Genomic DNA, 15,519 nt, shown 5'->3' with positions numbered 1-15,519 from the left:
ACTTGGAAGGTCATAAGGCTATGTTTAGGGCAGAATTTCCTTGCAGTTTGTGTCTTGCCATTATTGGAAAAGAGAGCCTTTCATGAAGCTGATTTTCTCACAGAAGAACAACTTACAGGTCCTGTGATATGTATACATGTGAATTGAACTGTGAATAGTGAATTCTTAAACTCTACTGTAGTTTATACAGGATTTCCTATTCCCCTGTTCCCAGCCATTCAGAAATGCAGAGGGAAGTGGAGAACCAAACATACATAGGATTCTTATCAATACCAGTGGGGTTGAAATTTGGATTATATTGAGGAAACCTTTTGGAAATGTGTACAAGATTTCTATACAGAGACACTAAATTAATGCTGGGGAGGATATAGGGAATTTATTTTCCATTTTCCTTTTTGTCTTTGTGTCAGTACAGAGGAGTAAAGTAGGAAACATGGGTGAATGCTTCCTTAAGCCAGAACAGCTAACTGAAATAAACCATGAGAAGGGTAGGAAGACTTTAAATGTGTATTCACAGAATGGATGAGTGTCATCAACTAAATGCAGACACAGATAAAGAATCATGAAATAGTTTGGGTTTGGACTGACCTTAAAGATCATCCAGTTCCAACCCCCCTGCCATGGGCACGGACACCCCCCCAGATCAAGTTGCCTAAAGCCCCATCCAGCCTGGCCTTGAGCACCTCCAGGGATGGGGCATCCACAGCTGCTCTGGTTCCAGTGCCTCACCACCCTCTGAGTGAAGAATTTCTTCCTTTTATCTTCGAATCTGAACTTACCCTAGTTTGGTCTGAGATAGTTGCTAAAGTCCAGGTCAAGGGTTTTTTTCACCCTAATAGGGATGTTTGGGATAAGTTCTGTCTTTAAGTGGCTGTATCTCTCCCTTTGCTGTAAAGGAAGCTCAGGATGTAAATAACGCTATTAGCTTGTAAATATTTAGCTTTTTGGGACCGTACTAAATAGTGACACCGAACTTGAATTCTTCCATTGCCTCTGGTTAATTCCTTGTTGACATATCATGTCTTTCTAGGACTTAGAAGCATTACAATGAAACTTTAAGACTATAATGTGAAAAACCTTAAAATGGTCTTCATCATGCAGAGAGCACTATTGTAACTACCTGAAGTGTTACTAGGTATACGTTCTTAGTGAAGCCTTAAGACCCAAATTTGTTAAGGTGTTGTGTCCCCCACCCTCCCCACCCCTCCAAATTTCCCATTCTGGTAGTGGTGCATCTGTATTCACCTCTGATGAAAACCTTCAAAACGGATTCAGAGACAGTTACTGGATACCTGCTACGTCCTGTTTCTGGAAGTTTCTAGATACTTTTCACTGAATTGATTTGTTTTCTGTCCATGCTTAGCAAAGTTGAATTTTCCTGGAATTCTCTGGGTTTTTTTTGGCCCAAACAAAGACTGGTGCTTTAGTGATACTCATGGTGGTTGACACTGAAGAAAAATGCTACATAAAATACAGAGGAAAAAATACCAAGGGAATAGTAAGTGAGCATGAACTCAGATGATCAGAAGAGGTTTCAAATTATTATACACTGTTGTTCCAAACAAATCCTTTAGGTGAAAAATAGAAGTATGAAAGCCCCTGAGAATGTATAAGGTAAGAGGGATCTTGTTCTGCTAATTGCGTGTCAGCAACAAACCTGAGAACCTGAGTTACTGGGGATGGAGTGGGACAATGGAGTAGTAAGTCCTTGCTGCAGGTCATGCTGTTTGATATGGCTGAAAGTCCTTAGGTATATAGGTGATGACCAAGTGTCATTTATGTACACTTCCTAGTTGACTGGCTATCGATATGTGATATCATGATAGTGCAGATTATAAGAGGAAAGCAACATTCTGCTTAGTAAACTTTCAACCTGCACATCTATATTTTTATAATGATTTTGGGTAGACAGCATTTAATTTTGACTTCTAATAATTATAGAAAAGAGGTGGGACAAACCCCACAAACATCAGTCCTGGACTGTAAAGTATCTGTTTCAGAACCTTTGAGATAGGGTATTTAGACTTTTTCCTAAAGGATTTGTTGATGAATCTCTTGTGATAATGGTTGGCAACATACAAACATGGTGCTTGATGTTTTCTGATAACCTATGGTGGAAAAAAGGACTAATATAAAAGGGCCAAAGATGTTGATCTATGTGGTATTTTGTTAGCTACTAATTTGCCTCATTTTGCCAGCAAATGGAGCTCTGATTGTCCTGATGGTTTCCTAATACAGGTTAAGGGCTTTTTGCTAGCTGAAGAAAAGGAAGTGTTTAATTTCTAGTGAAAATCAGTGTAGGAAAATTGTATCAAAAATATTCTGTTTGGCTCTAGGTGTGTTTTCTTAGTATGATCAGTGATATTTCAGAGATCCATGGCTGGTATTTCTTCAGTGCTTCAGTTCTGATCTTTTATTCACATGACCTTGAAGTGGTCCTGGGATTACAGGGGGATCCTCCCTTTCACTGATGCTCCCATTACTGCCGTCCTTGACATAGTTTCACAGCTATGAATTGCCAGTGTAAATTTGTTACAGGCACAGGCTTTAGGAGTTTGCTGTGTCCTGTGTACAGAACAGTGCCTGGGCTGCTGGTTTGAATCTAGTTTGATTCAAGCTGGTGTAAAGGAGTAAATACTTAAAAGTCAAGATTTTTTATCTTTTATTTATTTTTTAATAAGTCAGCCAGATCTCTTGGACTTATTTTTGAAAAAGGAAGGAATGGCTGGAGGGGTTGCCCATCTTCAGAGTTACTGTTCTGCCTGTTAGACCATCTGAAATCACTCTCATTAGGTTGACTTACTTTGTTGGAGCTTTCTTCAGTCTTTTCTGAAGCTTTGAATTGAAATGAAATGAGTGGGTTGAAGGTCTCCCCCTGCCTTCCCCCCCGCCTTCCCCCCCTGCCCCACAAGGAGCTGTAGCCTTTCATTTACTTGTTACAGCCTGTTAAGCTCTGCTGCCTCACACGGCTGTCTGTCAGATTTCTGCCTTCTAGTGGAACTGCTCAAACCAAAACAATTGCACAAGTCCTTTTAAAATGTCACTATTTTCTGCCCAATCGAGATTTTATCCTAAATCATTCATGAATTCTGCAGTCATTTTCTTAATTTCTGTCAGTCAGTGCTCTGAATCTTTTGTCTCGTTTTACAGCCAGCTCTGTGGTGAGTGCTTTCTGTAGCTTTATGTATAATTCAGGGGAAGAGAACTAAGCTGGGTTTACAGAAATACGGAAGGAAGAAAAAAAAAGCTTTACTGGAAAAGCAGTTCTTTGGGCTGCAGTTTCAGTGAGCTGTTCCAGTGACAGAGCATATTAATGACAGCGGTAGGCAAGTGAGGTCACTGTGATGTCAGTGCTCTTGCTTGTAATCCTGCACATGCTTGCTAGTTTGGAACAGTTCATGCTGAGCTCTGGTAGAGGGACAGGAGAAGCCTGTGTGCAGAAGCTGGTCATGGCTGTAACAGGAGATGAAACAGGTAAAAATTATATTAGTCTTTTACATTATTTATATTATATTGGGGATGTTTAAGCAATGCTCGGTATTTGTGGCATTTTCTTTTGAACTTGTTGCTGTAACTTAATCTTTCAGAACTGGTACAAAGGCTGTGCTTATAGTCACTGTAGGATTTCAGAGTAATTTTTACAGTTTCATTGGGGGGGAAAATTTAGGGTTAGTTTGTAAGTTCTTGTACAGATTGATTCAGGTAACTAATATTTGATGGAGGATTTTGCTGAAAAAAATCCACCACTTTTAAATCATTTACTATGGATATAGTCATATATATTGCTATGCTTGCAATTTTTTTAATTTATTTTGTAAAAATGACACTGCCTTTTTTTGTTTAGCAATAACAGCTAACAGATTTGATAGCTAAAACAGGCTTAGGCTTAGCTGTAAGATAAAGGTGTAAGTTGTTTCAGTGGTATAAATAAACCCTTTTGCTTCTCTTATTAAAGCAAATAGTGAATAGAAGCAGATTTGAGAGCAGAAATTTTAAGTATCGCAGTGCCTGCTTGTTTTCTCCTCCGCTGTTAAAATGGTCTGTTCCTCAGCTAATTGAGTTCAAAAGGCTGACGTCACTAGATTTCCTGGAATCGTGTTGCAGTAGGGAACTGGAAAAGTTAAACTCCAAACAAGATACACATTGACGTCAGCCCCAAGTCATGCTGTGATTTAGTCAGTTCCTCTCTGCTTCGTCAATTGCCTCCGGCAGCTCGGTAATGTTAACCAGTTTGCAGCCGGTACCGACGTGCTGCTTGTTGCTGGTACGTCTTTTTTTTTTTTCATTAATCCAAAGATATTTATCTTCCCCGAGTCTGTGCTTTGTGTTTTTATACACAAAGGAATAATGATTCATGGCTTGTTTAGCCAGTTCAGTGGTGAAGTTTAAAACCCTTTGATAATTTAGTCTCATCATTATGACTCACAGGAAGGGAGAATAGATACACCAATACATAGCATGTATCGTTTTTTTTCTCCTGTGTAGTTGCTGAAAGAATTCAAATGCAGGGATGCTCTCTAGTGTTCAAGCTATTTTTTTTCCCCCAGGAGCTTGCTGATACAAGGTGCTTGATGTTTTTTTGGTAACTTATGTGTTGTTTTTTTTTCTTTCCAGAAATTAATTTGAAAGGGTAGTTGTGCCCTTCTGAATGTAATCTTGTGTTTGATTTCCTGTTAATAATTTCCTTTGTCTAAGTCTCAACTCAAAGCTTTAGGTTTTCGGTGACTTTTTTTCTCCCTTGCAATTTTAAGGAGAGAAAAAAAAATGATCTAGGCCAACATGCTAGGAGAATATACCACCTACAGGGTTGTTGCTCTGTTAACATTCTCAGCCCTATGTCTGATACATAGGAATGACTTTAAAGCTCTGTAGGGTTTCATTAGAAATGAACACTGCTTTTAAAGGTCTGGCAGTCTGGATCGAGATGTTGGGGATTTGTGTCTCAGGTGCTGACATGGAAGGTACCCTTCTGTGTTAAACACCATGATTATGGTGTACACCATGTGTATGAGTTAAACACCATAATTTTTTCCAAGGCTATTTTAGCCTTCCTGTTTAAAGACTGTTTCATCTTTCCCAATCTCTTTTCCAGGGGAAACAGTACTTTCTTGTAACATTTAGAGATATTACACAAAAATTTGCAGAGTTAGAAATAATCAATTTGTGATCAAGTCATTTACTTCATCGTAAAGCAAACGTTACCGAGGTATGCTTTTTCCTTTTTTTATCTGCAGTGCCTGGGTTTGCTAGGTCTGTACCAACAACCAGTGACTTATCTGTGAGCACACTTGGCAGTTCATAGCTGAGCCAAGCTTTAGGCAGGGACAGACACTCTGGAACGTGGTCAGCTCATTCGCACAGACGTTGTTGCTCACTTACGTGGTGCTTGTTGATCCCAGCTGAGATAGGGGCTCGCCGTTGTTGAGCCGTGTTGCAGGTGCATATCGCAGAGTCCCTTTAACAGCAGCAACAATAAGTCCTGGTAGGTAAGGTCTGAGTGTAAGTCAAGCAAAGACAACAGAGTTGTTGGTGCTGTCAGGCTGAGGTGACCTGGGTTATGGGCTTTTCCCTGTGATTTGATGTGTAAAGGGCTTATCTTTGTCTTCTAATTCACTGTAGATAATGCAGTGTAAGGTATCATCTCTTTTTCTCCTAGTGAAGAGAGATAGACAAAGGTAGTTCTTGCAGTAGCCTTTATAAAAAGAAATGTAATGTGGCCAGCGTGAAGGTGAGCCTGGAGAGTCTTTAAATTTCCATTTTGATAAGCTGAAGTATCATCCCCTTGACATACCCGGGGCTCCTAACAGAAGCAGAGAATGCAAATCAAGGGTTAAGTCATTCTGTGATAGCAACACGAGCAGCCCAAGGCCGAGGCAGCTGCTGGGCATTGCTCCAAGGCCGGCCTCGGTGGCGTTTGCTGCCCGCCCAGCCCTGGCCCCGCAGATTAATCAGAGCCCCGCTGCGCTCCCCCAGCCGTGCTGCACGCCCTGCTGCTGCTGAAGCTGGTAGGGATTTAGGGACAAGGCTGTGGGATTGTAGTCTAAACACAGCTTGAGCCAATTTTTTTCTATTTAGTTAGTGAGCCACCTGCACAAACTGCATCGGATTAATGGTGATTTTTTTGTGAAGTTGAGGATTTGGTTTTGGTTCTGCCAGTCTGTTGTTGACTGATGTCTCTGCACTGCTCCACCTATCCTCCCCCAAACTGCTTTGTCTACATTTTATTTTTCCAATTTAAGTTTTTCTGTCACTTTAATATTGCTGTAAGTATAAATTAAGCATAGTTTAACACAGCCCATGAAGTTTCATCTTTTATATTCAGTTGCTTTAATGACAAAAATTGAAGTTCTGTTCTGGGATGATAGGAAATGTTTATGGAGTTGAATAGGCAAATACTTGCTTAAAAGTTTAAGGATGTGATTTTTGTTTGATTTTTCTGTCAGACGAGACAGGCGCTTAGGACTCTCACCATACTTGAAAGTTGAAGTACGCAATGCCATAATGTAGGAACAAAGTATTTTAGAAAAATGGCAATGAGGTGAGTGTATCAGAAGGGCATTGGCTCCAAGATGAGATTTCATATCTGCATTTAGTGTGGGAGAGCTCAGAGCCGGCAGGCTCGGGAGATGAACTTTTGCACCCCACTTACTGTGCAGCTACGCCTCTTCCTGTGCTGCAGCCGCTGCTTCCTCGTGCCTGCTGATGCTGCAGCATCCTATTTGTGCTCCTCCTGCACCAGGGATGCGCTCCTGCTCGCTGTGAGCTTTTGGCTGTTCCATTTCATGTTGGCAGCAGCAGCTCTCCCCAGTTTTCCAAGGGTTGCCAAGCTGCTGCCCTAGAGGAAGGGGCGGCAGAAGGGCTGGTACTGTTGCTGGCACAGGGAAGAGGAGCGAGTTGACTCCTAAAGCCCTGAAGCATCTGTTAGAGGATAGTGGCAGTATATAACCCTCAGCAGGACCGTCTTTTCGTGGGATTATACAAACAGGAAATGAGAGGGCACGATCTGACAGCATTTCTCAAACAGCTTTCCCGATGTTGTTTGAAAGGAGCCATGTGGAAGCTTTCACAGGCTTCAGTCTGGCCGGCTGGTGGGACCAATTTAGATGGCTTGCTTTACAATAGAAAAATGAAAGCTAGTCAGATTTTTAAAAAAAAAAAAAAAAAAAAAAACAAACAAAAAAAAAACAAACTACTTGTGACATTACAGGCCTGTGAAATACTGTGTGTAGTAGAGATCCTGATAACTCATCAGTCAAAACCTGTTATTTCCAGAGAGACTTTTTGCAGAGTTCTTTTTTTTACCATAAAGATTTAAATATGATTCTTTAATACAGCTGCCACTGGAGACATGCCAGCTTACCAGCTTCGAACTCCCACTACTACCTTACCTCAGGGAGTGGTAATGGCAGCCTCACCAGGGACTCTGCATAGCCCTCAGCAGTTGGCAGAAGAGGCAACACGCAAGAGAGAGCTGCGACTTATGAAAAATAGGTAAGGCTGCATAACAACAGCTGCTGTTGCTAAATAAATAAAGAAAGAAATCACTCTAATAAAGTTTTCTTCTTAAGGTCATGAGCACTGCCTGTGATTGACAAAGGGAAGGAAAGAAATTCTTTGTCAGTCATCCCACGTACTTAGAGAATTGATGAATATTGGCCATTAAAATCGTTGGCCATTAGAGCTGGCCTTATCTCCATGGATTTTTAGTTCTAAAATTTTATGGTAAATCAAAAATCAGTATTGGTGTTGTCTGTTACTGGTCATTTTTGTGATAATCCAGAAGTATACTTACTGTTGAACGATTTTATTTTTTTTCCACTGCCAGTACAATGACCAGTATGGGCGTGCTCATCTTGAAACTTCCCTGGAAAGAATCGGTCAGAGTAATATCTGAGAATCTCATTAGCAGCTGTCCATTTATGATGCTGTGAAGAAGATTCATTTTAGGATTGAATGATAATTACAGAGTTTCCTAACTACCTCGCTACTGTGATAAGTTATTGTACGATGCCCTTGTCATTTAGCATACTATGTGAGATGGCTGTATATTTTTTTTTAATTAGTTGACATGGAATTGACCGTATGCTGTAAATACCTGTCTTTCTCTGCACATTTTTCTTGCTATTTTTAGGGGACTTCCTTTTTTAAATCCTTATCAATAGAAATTGGATTAATGCCTTCAGGAAGAAATAGTCTGCTATGCAGATCTCTAATACATTGAATAGCCAATTATGGTTGAATTCATGGTATTGCTTTGCTCTCATGCCTGTCCTTACTTTAAATTCCTCACGAGGATTGCTGCATTGTAGTGCTTCCCTTTGTTTCTCCTCTCTTCATTTTTAAAGCTAGTCTCTATGCTGTCTCGCATGTAACTTGCTGCAAAGTTCTGTTCTCACAAGCTGACACTTTTTAAAGTTCCAAAAAGTTAGCAGAGTGGAATCCCATTACTTATAGAACTTCTTTTAGAATTGAATGCTTGTTGAGATGTGCTTCTGAAAATGCTATCTAAAGTGTGTAGCTTTGGTATAACAGAATTCTGAGCAGAGCTGTGGCAATGGCTCTGGGCTGTCACTTGCCAACACGACAAAAAAAATCACTGAAATATGCCCAGGTGGACAGTTCTGAAAGGCTGAAAAACTGTTTGGACTTAACTTCTTGGTTAAAAACAAAAAACTACAGCAGGTTTTAAACATGGCATCAATTTTTTTTATCTGAAGAGAGTAGTGTTACGTTTGTATTTTCTGAAAGTAAGTTCTTTGGGTTTGAATTTAAGATTTTGAATGCAGAGATCATACTCCAGATAAACACATAAAATGGAGTATGACTGGAAGAAGAAATGCTGCTTTCAGTCTTAATGTGTCCCTCGGTCATCGTTTACTGTGCTTTTCTCAGTTCCTCTGTGTATTCTATCATTGTATTTGTTGGTGCTGAATTTGTTTCAAGTTGGTTTAGTTGTTTTGAATTGTATTTTAACCATGTTATTGCTTATGGCTGTTATCTGCTGTTCTGTTTGTGCAATCCAAGAGTTGTTGTTAGTGGTGGTGGTGGTGGTTGTTGACCCTCAGGGATTGCAGGTAATTTCATTTATCCAGTCTTTGCCGTATTGTGGCTGTTCCTGTAGTCATTTGCCTTGTATTGGTTCCAGGGAAGCTGCCAGAGAATGTCGCAGAAAGAAGAAAGAATATGTCAAATGTCTTGAAAATCGTGTGGCTGTGCTTGAAAACCAAAACAAGACTCTCATTGAGGAACTCAAGGCCCTCAAAGATCTTTATTGTCATAAAGCAGAATAACTGTTTTTCATTTGGACCTTGTTTATTATGAACTTTAATCAAGGCATGAGAGGAAGCAATTCTACAGATTGCCATATGAACTTGAGAAAGAGACACTTGAGGCCCTTGTGGAACCCAGTTTTGCTTAGTGTTTTCAGACTGATTTGGGAGATATTCCAAAATTTGGAATTCAGTCGTAGTCTCCCTACTCTGCTGAGCTTTCTAATAGCATGCAAATGGCTTTTTTGTTTGCACTTTTTACTTCTGCTTTTTGCAGGGAAGCTGCTAAAGAATGTCGACGTCGGAAGAAAGAATACATAAAATGTCTGGAGAGTCGTGTTGCAGTGCTAGAAGTTCAGAACAAGAAACTTATAGAGGAGCTTGAAACCCTTAAAGACATTTGCTCTTCCAAAACAGATTAGTAGAAATATTTATTATACTGTGAACTGACTAAAATATTTCCGGTTGCTTTATAAGGCAATACATAGCCAACATGAATTATGGTTTTCTCTTTGTGTCATTTATATTATATTCCAACTTCTAACATTCCCAAAATGCTTTCCTGCTTTCTGTCAATTCATAGCTCCAATTTCAGGTTTTCCACGCTCCTCCTTTCCACCTCCCAAGGAGCCAAATGCTGTAAAAAAAAAAAAAAAAAAAAAAAAAAAAAAGTGAAAAAGTGCATAATTTCTAAGAGCTGTTTCTTTGCCATATATTTACATACTACTTTTTACATGTTACTGCTAGTGGCCTGCACATACAAAATATTTTACAGTTGTTTTAAATGAATCACAAAGATAATGCATCCAGTAATACAAGAAAATCAAACAACCCAAGGTATCTCAGGAAAGAGTTTATAAAAGAATGTTATGATTACATGTATGTACTAGCATACTAGTCTACAAATGATTTTATGGCATATTTTTATATTAGTTGCTTTGTGGGGAAAAAGAAGTATTGTATTGCTGTCACTGAGTGCCATGGTTAAAGATAGTTTTTAATAGAACCATGTTGTTTAACCTGTGTAGTGTCTGATTTCCTTTAAACATCTGGGCTTTTTTTTTGTGGGGGTGGAAGGGGTGGGAGGCTTTTAAACCTGTGAGAGTCTAGAAGGGAAGGAAGGAGAAAGGCACACATAAGCTCTTTGACATGATGTGAAGTATGTTGTAAATATCTGAAAACAGCTCTCTGATATATGACTGCTATTCATTTACATTGTCTGTAGTTTGTGAAATACGTGGTTTATTAGAGTTCAATGTATCAAAATTCAATTTTGCATTCTGAATACTTTATTTTAGATTCTGGACAGTTGTACACAGTTACCTATAGTGAAGGCTGGTCGTGTAGTTCTTTTCATATTTTCTGCAAAGTACCAGGAGGAAGTAAACATGGCTTACAGAAGGAAGCTTCCCAATGACAAGTAACAATTTGCTGATTCACAGGGTTCCAGAATATAGGTGAGAACTAAAGATTTTTAAAAACAAACCCATGCTTAAACCAGATGACAGTTCTGGTAAGTGCAGCATGCCAACTTACCATAGTACTTCGAAAGAAAATGGAGCTTATGCAAAATCTCTTCCAGGTTTTTGTTTAACTCAGGAATTATCTGATTGGTGGCCTGTACAGTCTGAGCGGGGTATTTGGGAGCTTTGCATGTTGTGTGTTGAAGCGGGGGGGTGGAATTCTGCCATTACTAAAGGCACTGAGATTTCTTTGCTTAATTTAAACTGAATTCACCTTTAACCCAATCCCACATTCCTTCCTTCTTATACTGCTGGGGTGGGAGTATATTTTTTGATCTGTTTTTTTCTGTCACTTTCTGAATTTATTTGAAGTAAACAGGATATATTTCTCAAATCCTTTTGAAAATCCCACTAGGTACCTAAGTGAGACCATTTGTAAGAAGAGGTAGTCTCTCTTTTTCCTGCAGCTACATCGATTGATTTAAGAAGGAAACAGACCAGCTTTTGGACCCAAAGGCTCTGCTTCAGGTCTGGAACCAAAATGAAGTAAAATTTAAAATAACCTGTTTCACTGTGAAAATGCATCTGAAGTGCTAAAGTCAGGGGGTCAGTGGTTCTTTGAAGATGGACAGGATGAACACAGGCTCTTGCAGGTCCATATTGCAGCCTCTAGACTGCAACAAAAGTGTCCAGCAAGTCGTTTGTTTTGGCTCTATCACTAGAATCTGTGTTCTGTTACAGGTAGGCTCATTGCTCCTGACAATGTTACAGGTACACATTGCTCCTGACTTTCTCAAGGGATTTGGAAACTAATTGAAAAGAAACTTGGGCACGTGGTGGATGCCTCTCCTGTACAAACCTCTCTTACCTTTATCTTTCCAGTAGTATCTGGTACTACCTCTATATAGAAATGGCAGGAGGAATCTTTGTCTGCCTCACATCTATGTCATCTACAGTCTTTGCTAATGCTCTTAAAACATTTGATAAATGCATACATTTATGTAAACAATTACTCTGGGGAAGGGTGGGGAAGCGTCTGTTAGTAACAGAGCTAAACCAAAATGTTCTTGGGTGTATGTTTGGTCATTCTGGAACAGTCCATTTCATATATTTGTCTGCACTAGGGAAAAGTATTCTGCTTTCAAAAAGTCCACTGCACAAAACCTGGCTCATTTGGACCAAGTCTGGGAAAAAATATATTTGACATATGCTTCTTTCATTGTCAGTTATTTGGCTTCATATAGCGTTGATGTTGACAGAATTTCTGTAAACAAAACATTTATGGATTTTAAAATGCGAATGAATGTTGGTGAACAAGAACGTTCAAGATGTATGGTTGGTAAATTAGATCCAAGGAGCATCTTGTGGTGAAGGAAATGACTTATTTGCAAATAAGTAAATGAAGGCCTGCAGAAATGCCAAGGATCTGATGTCAAATTGACATGGAAGAATAGAGTACTTATTAATCCTGTTTTGAGTTGATTTGAGAAGGTGCATTGAAAACTCTTTCAGAGTTCCATGAGGTTAAATGAAGATTTGAAGGAAAGATCAAAGTACCACTGACGTTAGTCAGAGAAGTAACACCGTAATTCTTACTTGAAATGGGACTGCTGGAACCATTGAAATGATAAGATACATCCTAGGATACATGAATTAGTTCAGATATCCTTTGCTGTTGAGGTTCATGTGAGTACCAGGACTTGCTCTCTCTCCCAGTTTTAGTTCTTCAGTTCTCTTGAACCAGCCTTTAGCTGAGGGGAAGAAAGAAAATGGAAGGAAAATTACATCTGTCTAGAGCTTTGTCTTTGCACGTGGGGAAGCACGCACAAGTCCAGTGGACTTGGAACATTTTCATTTTTGTACATCATGAATTACATTACTGATGTTTGTCTGGATTCACATAGGATGTCTCCAAAAACAACAGCTGCAAAAGAATGATAGTTTATTCTGAAGCACTTTTCTCAATGGGCTGGACCGAGTGTGGCTTCAGGTGGCTTTCATTGTCCATGTTTTATCCTTAACCTTACAGTCAGGGCAACAGTTGCCAGGTAAGTCTTGTACAGAGAAGTCTATTTAGGAAAAGCAAAGTCAAAATTTTAGGTTTAATCTTCCCCTGAAATTTAATTTTGGACTGTGCAATAGCATTGAAATGTGGAGCTTTCATTATACCTTATAATATTTTTGTATGCATTGTTGGTGACTGTAAAATTATTCACAATTCGAATTTTTCGAAAATTTGGGATTTAAATGTTTAAAGCACAGTATCACATACAGTACAAAGTGAAAGGGCTGAAAGGAAGGTAGGTTGCTTGTTACTCCTTGCTTATTTATTTTTTTAACAAAACAAAAAAACTTTTCTGAGAAGGCATACAGGACCCTTGATGCCTGCTTTGGTCCCTTCTGCATGGTTAATGCTTGGCCTTTTAATTATGAAGCTTTTCTATGAAGACTCTCACAAAAATTTGTCCTAATCCAGTTGTTGAAGAGAGAACTACTCATGTGTTGAGCTGCCTGAATTAATATTTCAGATTTCCTGTGCTCTAGGTCTTACTTGAATTGATCATGTTTGTATGATAACCAAATTGTCATTCATTGCATACTATCCTTTCCACACCAAATCTATGGGATTAATTCATAAATTTTTAATCTTTTTTTTTTTTTTTTTTTTTTTTGAGTGTGACAGTCCATTTTGGTATTGTGAAAAGCATGGTAGGTAAATATGAAGCTCTACCAAACCGTATTAGAAGCATCTACTGTCCTCCTCTGTAATGAAGATGATTTAGTTCCCTCTTTATCTCAGAATCCATAACCACAGAGGTTTGATGACTGCTAATAAAGGAGACTTTTCAAACAACTTCTTGACCACAATATCAAAACCCACATTCTGTCTTCTAGCATGTGTATCATTGGTTTTAAAGCCTTTTCCCACATCTTGATGTTGTTATTACTTTCAGAAAAAGAGGTTACTAAGAATGTACAAATAACAACTGGAGATGTGTTTAGTCTTAATTATCTTATTTGATGGCTGTGTCACCATCGCATTGACAAGTTTGGGAAGAACCTACCTCTACAGTGAAAACCTAGCTCTGAGCTCTAGATACCAATATAATTCCCATAGGAATCTGATTCTAATGCAGATTTGTGAACTCAAGTGCTTGGTGTGGTACAGAAGGGCCTTTTGGACACAGTGTTGTTCTTGGTATAGAAACATTAAATGAACCTATGTTTATTAGAGGAGAACTTGAGCATTGGCCAACCTGTGATTATCAGAGCCAGGATTTTTTTTCCTCCTGTACCAGTTAGAAAAGCTGAAATAATTGTGATTTCTCTTTTGGCAAGAAAATCATATCCCTATTGCACAAAACTACTTTCCTTTGCTGAATCCACGAAACTGTTTGCAAATTTCTTTGAGATAGCTGGATGATCTGCTTTTACTTTACAGGAGTATGCACACAAGACTGCATGGATGTTTTTTTATTTTCAAACATTAACTTCATGTAGCTCAGGGGAAATGGTCTCTTCAAGAATGCCTTCAGCCTCCCAGAGTTGTGGGTGATGAGGAATGTAATAGTCAGCTTCCTCTTAAGGTACAGCTTTGAGTCACAGCTGTTTTCTTCCCCATCTAAACAGAAGGAGGGGGAGCAGAGTTAAAAAGAGAAAATCTCTAGGCTGTTAGATCTTGAATGTCTAAACCTCAGCTGATGTGAGCTGGGAAAATTGGGATTAAAAACAGTATGTTGTGTGAGTAGGTGTGGGCTTGGTGATTTGGTTGGGTGGTTGGTTTATTTATTTATTTTGGGGGGACATCGTTAGTTCCTATGGATTTTACAAGATCTATTTGCAAGAATAACTGCAGTTTTTCGGCCTGCACAGATGCAGACTTAAGGACTGTGGGTTCTATCACCTCTCACTTGGTTCTCCAGGGCTTTCCTTCCATTTTCAAACATAATTCCTGATCTGTCCCAGTTATCTACAGATATCAGAGTAATAGCTAAATCCAGTGTGAACTTTTTCTGAATGAAGTGTCCCTTCAAATAGAACAGCAGCTCAACTGCTGTTGATTCCTTAACTGTTTTGGATTGCCTCGTTTTGCCCACAGTTCTTTTCTGTTTTATCTCACTTCAAATTTTGTGCTCGGGTATGTATGTGACAAGAATGTGTTGAATGCTGATGCTGAGCTGTTAAGCTGCTGATTCTTGGTTGTTAGCATTCCTGTATAAAATGTGGTCTTATGGGGGCAGTGGGTTTCATTTGGTTGAAGATTTTTATGGCAGTATCAAGCTCTTCTGGATGAGAGATACCAATGTTTTCATTATTCCAGCCAACGTTGCACTAGTTTGAGTATTTGCTTGATTTAAAAGCTTAGGAAAATGAGTTAGTGAATTTCAGGCTGATTTGATAGTATCTCATGCAGACTGACAACGGCTAGTAGCAAAAGCATTTTATTCCATCTGTAATGAATCTTTTCTAGTTTATTTTCTAGTTTATTTTCTCAGGTTTCTGCTTTTTCCCCACTTCTGAGATGCAGCTTCCTTACTGCAGTGTGTTTGTTCGCCACGTTACGAAGCAGAAGGTGTGTATGTACACAAAGCCTCAGAGAGGGTAATGCAAGAGTTGAATGCTGTGTGTAGACTGAGGGGAAAAAATAACTTCATTGTGTTATGTATGACTTGAATGGAAAAACAGCAGAGGAAATGTCTTTGTTATGATAAGTGCTGAGGTTTTTCCTCTCCTTTAATAGCCATATCAGTGGAGTCAGGTGTGATTAATACGTCTTGTGAATAGAA

The 15,519-nt window shown here is 39.1% G+C and overlaps 1 protein-coding gene across 24 annotated transcripts in view; it reads left to right on the top strand.

Annotated features, from left to right (window-relative positions):
• CREM (cAMP responsive element modulator) overlaps positions 1–10,288 on the top strand; it is a 35,519-nt gene extending 25,231 nt beyond the window's left edge. For 16 of the 24 annotated variants that reach the window (XM_084507976.1, XM_084507965.1, XM_084507981.1 and 13 more), the window contains 2 exons: positions 7,335–7,491; positions 9,146–10,288. In XM_084507976.1, coding sequence (XP_084364102.1) covers positions 7,335–7,491; positions 9,146–9,290 — 302 coding nt within the window. In that variant the 3' untranslated portion in view covers positions 9,291–10,288. Of the gene's footprint in view, positions 1–2,997; positions 3,475–7,334; positions 7,492–9,145 lie in introns of those variants that run through there. The other 8 variants (XM_084507960.1, XM_084507967.1, XM_084507970.1 and 5 more) reach the window with 3 other exon arrangements.
• Positions 10,289–15,519: the final 5,231 nt, after the last annotated feature.

The sequence above is a fragment of the Aythya ferina genome, assembly GCF_964211825.1.
Source record: "Aythya ferina genome assembly, chromosome: 2".
In the NCBI taxonomy this organism is placed as follows: domain Eukaryota; kingdom Metazoa; phylum Chordata; class Aves; order Anseriformes; family Anatidae; genus Aythya; species Aythya ferina.
The sequence above is the reverse complement of the archived record's forward strand: the minus strand, read 5'-3'. Positions and strand labels throughout refer to the sequence as shown.